This window comes from Ceratotherium simum, chromosome 26 (assembly GCF_057802395.1).
Source record: "Ceratotherium simum simum isolate JZ-2026a chromosome 26, ASM5780239v1, whole genome shotgun sequence".
In the NCBI taxonomy this organism is placed as follows: Eukaryota; Metazoa; Chordata; class Mammalia; order Perissodactyla; family Rhinocerotidae; genus Ceratotherium; species Ceratotherium simum.
Window position 1 is genome coordinate 7,810,107 of NC_141925.1, and position 9,341 is coordinate 7,819,447.

General features: G+C 45.8%; 1 protein-coding gene across 1 annotated transcript in view; it reads right to left on the reverse strand.

Moving 5' to 3' along the window:
* The window catches only part of USP7 (ubiquitin specific peptidase 7), a 77,626-nt gene extending 75,642 nt beyond the window's left edge, over nt 1-1,984 (reverse strand). Inside the window, exon 1 of the mRNA XM_087449609.1 lies at nt 1,810-1,984. Within this exon, the coding sequence (XP_087305735.1) occupies nt 1,810-1,963 (154 nt within the window). The 5' untranslated portion in view covers nt 1,964-1,984. The remainder of the gene's footprint in view (nt 1-1,809) is intronic.
* Between the last annotated feature and the right edge of the window lie 7,357 nt (nt 1,985-9,341).

Below are 9,341 nucleotides of genomic sequence, written 5' to 3' on the forward strand. Positions count from 1 at the left end.
TAGCTCCTAAATGAGTCCCTCGCCTCTGTCCATCTCTGCTTGCCCAAGTTCAGGCCACCATTCTTTCTCACCCTCCTGTGCTTTGACTCTTTCCCCCTCCACCCTCCATGGACCAAGTGCAATATCCTAGGGGCATTCCCAGGCCTATCCAGGCGTTCTCCACCTCTCAGCCATTCCTCCACACAGCAGCCAGAGTCATCCTTTCAAAATGCAATTTGATGGAGTAACTCAGTAACTCCCTCTCTTAAAAACCTCCTAGATCTGGCCTTGCTTGATCTGGCCTCTCCCTGCCTGCCTTTCTGCCCCACCTTGAATCTGGAAGTGCCTCCAGCCTCAGAGCCTTTCCCGAGATGCCCCATCCTCTTCCCTCCAACCACCTTGGCCCCGGTGACTCCAGTCACTTTCTCAGGGTCACCGTCACTGGACTTTATACCCCCGCTTCATAGCAGCTGGTGCAGTTGGTAGCCACCTGCGTGTGACTTTTGATTAACAGCGTTGATGAGTTTACATAAGTTAATAAGTGTTTATTGCCTTCCTCCTACTAGATGGGAGTTTCTTGAATGAAAAGGGGGCCGTATCTGCCTCGTTTATCCCCTGTCCCCATGGCTAGGCACACATAGGTGCTCAAAAAATATACGTGAGTTGAAATTTTTTTAGTGTAGATTTCATTAAAAAAACAAGTGTCTCTTTCTTTGGCATGTAGCCTCCACGAGATCGGAACTCCCCTTCTCTCCTTCAAGGTAGAATCCATAGGAAAGACTCAAATAGCGCCTGACGGAACAAACAGATTCATTTGTAGGTTTCTGGGAGCCAGAATGTCTGAGGCAGCTGTGAGGAGTAACCTGAGCTTGGTAGCTGCCCCATCACAATGAGGAAAGCCCACACCCTCCTCCAGCGCTCCCACTCCACCCCTACGCACGGCACACAGCCCTCTCCCCGACTGTGGGATTCCGAAGGATGAATTCTCTGAGTAGGCAAAGCAAGGAAGGGCGTCCCCTGCGCCGGGAACCGGCAAGAAAATGTGCAGGAGGAAGAAGATGGTGTTCAAACGTCCACCAGAATGTCAGTTACAGAGGTGTGAGAATAAGGGCCCAGGAGCTTCAGATGAAATCGTGGAGGGCGAGCACCTTGCAAGTTTACGCAGCTAGAACAGATGTTCAGGATTTTAATGTTAACTTAATATGATTTCAGCTCCGGACCGGTGTGACACCCGGATTAAAAAAAGAACTTTTTTTTTGGAGGATGAAATGACATTTCTAAATACAATAGTCAGTTCGCAGTACTCAATCAGGTGGTCTGTTTTAAGGTGATCTGTTTCTACCTGGAAAGAGAACTGGATTAAAAAACATTACAAAGGTGATTTAAGGGATTTTCAAGGGTAATGGCGACCACACCGGCATTTGTACCATCTTGGGGTCTGGGTTCTGTGTAGGAGCCCTTTAGCCATTATTCTGGTCAGACCTGATAACAACTCACCCTTCTCTGCTCTCCACTCTGCCTCACCTCTGTCCCCACATCCATCAGTCCACCAGTTACTCAAAGACCCAACTCCATTTTGTCAATCCAATCAATTTCCAAAGGACCAACGCCAAAGGCAAGAGAATGAAACAGTTTCAACTGCAAAAGAAGAGGCCAAACACTTATTTGCAAATCACTAAAACCTTCCAGAGAAGAAACAAACCACCTATCGAAGGCAGTGCAAGATTTCCATAAGGCAGCCAAGGACAAAATCTACTCGATGTCCTTGAAATCAACAGCTTTCTTATGAACCAGCGATGGAGTCGGAAAATATGATTCTAAAAAGCATACCTTGTGTTTTGCGGCTGTCCCTCCAGAAGAAGCTAGCCAGTAAACACCTGGATTGGAGGCTGGTGCTCGGGACGCCAGGGGGAAGCTCCATCAGGATTTTGGAGAGAGGCCGCCCTCTGCGCCTGTGGCTAGGCTTCAATGGAGGCACAGACATCTGTTTTTGAGGTGGCCTTGGCTGCTTGGTGAATCGCATGAAATCAAGTTCTCTGGGGCCTCACAGAGCATCCTGCGCCTGGCAGAGAAGGTTGAGAGACATGGTGCTAGCCTTCTGAACCCTCGCCTTTTATAGGCCCCGTCCCACCCACCCCATCCCTGGGCAGGTCCAAAGGCAGGGTCTGGATCTTTGTTTCATTTGCATAACTTAAATGTTTACTTAAGGGGCGGTTCCAAAATAAAAGAATGGGCTACTCTAAAGTAATTTTGAACCCTCTACCTTTTTTGAAGTACAGCGCAAAAACCTCTTATATTCGGACTTTCACTCCAAATATTCACTATGACACTTCAACTAAAAAGAGATGATAGATAGATAGATAGATAGATAGATGATAGATAGATAGAATAAATTTACCAATGATCCAGATAAGTGTCTGCCATTTGAACATTGTATGTTTCATCTTACCCATTCTTTCCTTGAAGACTTAGCCCTTAACCAGTCCCGGTGTTGGCTTCTGCCAGGCACCTTGGCGGCTACCAAATCAGGCCCACTTTATTTTATTTTATTTATTTACTTATTTTTTTGTGAGGAAGATCAGCCTTGAGCTAACATCCATGCCAATCCTCCTCTTTTTTGCTGAGGAAGACTGGCCCTGGGCTAACATCCGTGCCCACCTTCCTCCACTTTATATGGGACTCCGCCACAGCATGACCTGACAAGCGGTGCATCGGTGCGTGCCCAGGATCCGAACCCGGGCCGCTGGCAGTTGAGCGTGTGCACTTAACCACTACACCACGGGGCTGGCCCCAGGCCCACTTTAGATAATAGCCTTATAATGCTTAACATTATTTCATTGTTTAATTACATTATGGTACAGGCTCTTTGCATGGTTAAAGGAAACATAATTTCACATAACATGATCACATGCCATACTATACAATATTGATGCGTACTTCACACTGCCCCCACTAATGAGTTCATTAATGGGAAATAATCAGGTAATTTTTAGATGCTTTATATTTTGCAGAAAGCCTTAGTAGTAGTTATATGGTTGTTTAGGAATGTTTTAATAATATGTTGTGGGAACATATGAGCTGGGAACACATTATTCTTTTTTTAAATAATGGGACATACTAATAAGCGAAAAAAAACCTAGAAACAACCCAAGTGGCCATCAGCAGGAGAATGGCTAAATTATTTTTAGGATAATTGTATAATGCAATACAGTACTCTACAGCAATAAAAAAGAACAAATTATTGAGACATGACTCTCACAAACGTGTATCATTCTATTTATATGAAATACAAGAAGAGGCAAAACTAATGGATGGTGCTAGAACTTGGCATCATGGGGATGATGGGGTTCCATCCCATTGGATGGGGAGTGGGTGCTGCCTGGGAAGGGGCTTGAGGGAACCTTTGGGGTGCTGGATGTGTTCTATTAGTTGGTGTCAGTCTACATGGAGGTTGTGTGTAATACATACAAAGTCATCAAGCAGTACACTTACGATTAGCGAACTGTTCTGTGTGTAAGTTGATTCTGGTTCACAGTAGTTGTGTTCTATGAAGTCGCCACAAACACTGAATTAGCGGTCACTGAGCCCTTGCTCCTGGGGAAGATATAGGGCTAGGTTCTTGCCAGCCTCTGGTGACATTTTCATCAACCAATCCATACATAACCTTGTTTAATGTGTGTCTCTGTTTAAAGACACCTTATTTCATATATATTGTTGAGTCATGAACGTTGAACTCACGGCCAGGAGCACTACAACTCACACCTGCACGGAGCTCATCTAGCACACGTATTTTCTCTGGAAGGCACATTACAGCCTTCTTGTGCTTAGGAACATTGGACAGCGCTTCAGCATTCTGCTTAGGGACCATTTTAAACAGCAAAATCAACAAAAAGCACAAAAATGCAAAAAATGAGTCACTAAAAGGACACTCGTTCAGGTTATGAGAGGTGAAACACAAGTAGAGCGTTGGTCGCCTTACTCGACTTCAGCTGGGAACATACCTGTTGGTGACTCATCTTTTGCTCCGGGAATGACCTCGGTAGCACCATGGTAGCACCGAGAGCGTTGATTTGGGGGTGACAAATTTTAGTGAGTAAGTGAATTCACAAATACAGAATCCACGAATAATGAGGATAAAGTACTTTATAACTCAATGAAAAAAGTTTTAAGAAAATAGAGTGTAGCTCTCACCATCAGAAAATTTGCTATCCAGTACATTTTCTGAAACAGGCTTGATTAGCAGCACTGTTTTTTTTTTTTTTTTTTGTGAGGAAGATCAGCCCTGAGCTAACATCCATGCCAATCCTCCTCTTTTTGCTGAGGAAGACCGGCTCTGAGCTAACATCTATTTCCAATCCTCCTCCTTTTTTTTTCCCCCAAAGCCCCAGTAGATAGTTGTATGTCATAGTTGCACATCCTTCTAGTTGCTGTATGTGGGACGTGGCCTCAGCATGGCCGGAGAAGCAGTGCGTCAGTGCGCGCCCGGGATCCGAACCCCGGGCCACCAGTAGCGGAGTGCGAGCATTTAACCGCCAAGCCACGGGGCCGGCCGGGCAGCGCTGTTCTTAAATCTCTCTGTTTCTCATTTTCTCCCTCTGCTGAGTGTATAATGTGTCTCCATTCACACACAAACATTTATTGAGTACCTACTGTATGCCAAGACACTGCCCTGTAAAATCAATGACAGAATTCTCAGAAATTAAAAACAGGCTCTTGAGATAACTTCCCTACAAATTATAGCAGAGTTTTTCTTATATAGAAAGAATATGGACACATGGTGAAAAATTAGAATTCTAGTGATATAGAAAGGCATAGAAAGAAAAGCAAAAGCTTCCCCCACAATTCCAAGGTTGCATATGTGGCTCGACAGTGGGACTCTCTAATATGCCTCAGTTTCTTCATACAGTCATGCACTGCATAATGACGTTTGGGTCAATGATGGACCGTGTAGATGACGGTGGTCCCATAAGATTAGTACCATGGAGTCTAGGTATGTAGTAGGCTGTACCATCTAGGTTCATGGAAGCACACTCTGTGATGTTCGCACAACTACAAAATTGCCTAACGACGAATTTCTCAGAACATGTCCCCATCGTTCAGCGACACAAGACTGTATATAAAATAGGGACTAATCATAGTATTTAACTCAAAGACGTAATCTGCACCTGCCTGTACAAGGGAAGTCTGTCTTCCTTCCCTCAACAAGCTGTTATTGAGCACCTATCATAGGCCAGGTGCTGTTGCAGACACTGGGGCTATAGTGGAGACCAAAAAAGACACATACAGGGCTGGCCCCGTGGCTTAGTGGTTAAGTGCGTGCGCTCCGCTGCTGGAGGCCTGGGTTCGGATCCTGGGCGTGCACCGACGCACCGCTTCTCCGGCCGTGCTGAGGCCACGTCCCACATGCAGCAACTAGAAGGATGTGCAGCTATGACAAACAACTATCTACTGGGGCTTTGGGGGAAAAAATAAATAAATAAAATTAAAAAAAAAAAAGACACATACACACACAAGTCCCTGCCCTCACGAAGCTTACATTTAGTGGGGAGGCAACAAAACAAAGCAAGTCAGTTATTAAGTCCATTAGAAGGCAACGGGGAGGGGCTGTCCCAGTGGCGTAGTAGTTAAGTTCATGCACTCCGCTTTGGTGGCCCGGGATTCGCAGGTTCAGATCCCGGACGCAGACCTACACACCGCTCATCAAGCATGCTGTGGAGGTGTCTCACATACAAAATAGAGGAAGATTGGTACAGATGTTAGCTCAGCAACAATATTCCTCAGCAAAAAAAAGGTAAGAGGGAGTTTGGGTTGGTGGGCATAAAGCATTGGAGGGAGTGGCAGCTTTAACCAGACCAGGTAGGAAACGCTTTCTTGGGAGGTGACCTCTGCACAAACGGAGTTAGCCAAGAGGCTATGGGGAGAAGAATGGCACGTGCAAAGGCCCTGAGGCAGGACTTGAAAGGTTTATTGGAGAAAAGGTGCAAGGAGGCATGAGTGGAGAAAGCAAGGGGGAGGACAGCAGATGAGAGCCAAGAGGTAGGAGTGGGGGTGAGGTACAGGACGCTGACTATTATTCTGAGTGACATGGGGTATCAACAAAGAATTTTTGACACAGAAGTGATATTATCTGACCCCCGTCACACGATATTAACAATTTCTGGTATGTCCTTTCAGAAAGTTTGCATAGAAGGTCTCTGTGCTGGTTAATGCTCTGATGTTGTCATCTGGAAATTCTTTTTTTCGTGTGTGAGGAAGATCAGCCCTGAGCTAACATCTGCCAATCCTCCTCCTCTTTTTTTTTTTTTTTTTTTTTTGCTGAGGAAGACTGGCCCTGGGCTAACATCCGTGCCCATCTTCCACTTTATATGGGACGCTGCCACAGCACGGCTTGACAAGCGGTGTGTCGGTGCGCGCCCGGGATCCAAACCGGCGAACCCTGGGCCGCCGCAGCAGAGTGCGAGCACTTAACTGCTTGCGCCACCAGACTGGCCCCTCATCTGGAAATTCTTAATAATTTTTGAACAAGAGGCCCTGCATTTTCATTTGTACTGGGCCTTGCAAATTATATAGCTAGTCCTGCCTTCGTGTTCTTAAAACTCACATACACACAAATGTATATCATCTCATCCTACACTCACGATGCTTTACTTTGTAGGTTTTGGTTTTTTAAATATATCTTGGACATCTTTCCATTTCAGAACATATACATCTACATATCAATGGCCATCTAGGCCATTTCCAGTTCCTTAGTTATCAGAGTCGATGACATATTAATTTCTGGTTATGCTTTGGTTGGTGGGAATGTCTTTGCTTGCAGTATATAAATAATACATAAATGCAGCCTGCCGCTCACGGACCAGCTTGCCAAGCCTTGGGTCCCCTGCATCCTCCTCTGGGGAAGGGGTGCCTCTTTGCAATTTTTGCACCTGGACGGATGCCGTTAGGTCATTGGCACAAAGACCCCCTGTGTACCAGTTGTGGTGTGATCATGGGTTCCTCCCAGTCTTGGGCCTCCTCAGGCCCTTTTTTCACACCTCCCACTTGCCCTCCAGCTACTTCTTCTCACTTGAGTCCCACTGGACTTTCTGAGGGTCCCTGAATGTGACCTGCTTGCTCTCCTGCCTCCTGCATGTGATGCTGGCTCGGTCTGACATGCCCTCCGTCCCTTCTTTTCTCCCAGATTTATGGGGCAACTCTGACCCATCCTTCAGATCTGGGCAGAGACATCTCAGAACCCCTAGGCTGGGTGGATGGCCCTCCTCTGGGCTTCTAAGACCCCTCTACTCACCCCTACCATAGCACCTGCCACCCTGACCGTCATTGTCTGTGACAGGCCTGCTCCCCCCTGGCCCGAGGGCCCCACGGGGGCCAGGACAATGCCCTGATTGTGTTTATAGCCGGTTCCTGGCACAATGCCTGATACAAAGTGTGGCCTCAGCAAATGCTGAAGATCATCATTATTTATTCACGCATTCATATATTCACACATTCATTTATTCACGAATTCATGTATTCATTCTACAAGCATTTACTGAGCACCTGTTATATGCAAGACACTGCAATAAGTACAAAGAATACAGAGATGGAAAGTTCTCAGTTCCTGCCCTTGCTTAGCTTCCAGTCTAATTTTATACACGTAGGTGTCACCCAGTGACTATTGTCAATGGTTCTGCTAATAGAGAGGGACAGGTGGTGAGCAGAGAGACCATTGTCATGATGACACCATCTTAGTTCAAACTACCAATCTGATACCATTTTTTAAAAAAGTCTCTCCTGACCAAATTACATATTCTACACGAAACTAAAAATGCTTGAAAACATTAAACAGCAAATTTACAGGCTGATCAACTCTTTCTCACAACTCCAGTAACCTTAGTTTTAGGACTAGATAACACAACAAAGAAGGCTTTTGCAAACTTGGATCCTTTCTCTCAAGGCTTCCTGAGGCTATTCTTTTAAAAGAGAGAGACTCTGCCTCATGGGAAAAGACTCCCATGGGGTTGCCCAGGGTCTTTCCAGAAGGATGTGAGTGAGGGTAGATTTCTAGTTTCTAAATGTACAGAGGGCTTCTGAGAGTGAGTGTGTGGTTAAGGGTGTGGCCTCTACAGGCCGGCAGCTTTGGTTGAGCCCCAATTCCACCACCATCTGGTTGTGAGGTCTTGAGGCCTGGACAAGCCACCCTCTGTATCATTTTTAAAAAGAAACGCTTCTAAAACAGTATTGGCAGTTCCTTTTATTTTTTATAATTTTCATTTATTTATTTTTTTCCCCCAAAGCCCCAGTAGATAGTTGTATGTCATAGTGCACATCCTTCTAATTGCTGTATGTGGGACGCAGCCTCAGCGTGGCCAGAGAAGCGGTGCATCGGTGTGAGCCTGGGATCCGAACCCAGGCCGCCAGCAGCGGAGCACGTGCACTTAACCACTAAGCCATGGGGCCGGCCCATTGGCAGTTTCTTAACAAGTGTAAATTTACCATGCAACTGGCTATTCCACTCCTGGGTATCCACCTCAAAGAAATGAAAACATACAGCCGTGCAGACTTGCTCAGGGACAGTGATAGCAGCATTGTTCACCACAGCCAAAACTGGAAGCAATTGAATCCATCCAGCTGGTGATAAAGGGGTAAATAAAACACGGTCTGTCCATACAACGGAATATTATTCAGCCATAAAAAGGAACAAAGTACCAATACATGGTACAACATGGCTGAGCCTTGAAAACATTACGCTTAGTGAGAGAAACCAATGTAAAAGGCCACGTATTGTAGGATTCCATTTATATGAAACGTCCAGAATAAGCAAATGCATAGAGACAAAAAGTGGATTAGTGGCTGCCTGGGGCCGGTGGAGTGAACAGGATTAACTGTAAATGGACCCAAGGGATCATTGTGAGTGATGGAAAGGTTCTAAAATTAGATTAGAGTGAAGGTTGCTCAACTCGGTAAACTCACTAAAAATCATTGAATTGTACACTATGAGGGGGTTAATTTTATGATACATAGAGTATACTGCAATAAAGTGAAAAAATAAAACTCTTCTAATATTGCTGTGTAAAATCTGCTGCAGATAGAACCATTTGTTAAACATGCAGCTGCTCGAGTAATTGCTTACAAAAGAACTTGCTGGCCTGAGGAACTGCTGCTCCCTACAAAACCCCTCAGCCCAGCTCCCCAGGCCCTGGCAGTTCCTCTGCGGGCAGTCGCACACCTACACCTTTGTTCCCGCACTTCCCACGGGCACATGAGGTGAAATCCTGGTCATGTTTCGGGGTCTTGCTCAAACTTCAAGCCTTCCCCAGTGACCTTCCTCACTGCCTATACCCTGCCCCCACCCCCACCCCCCAGTGAATTGATTATTCCCA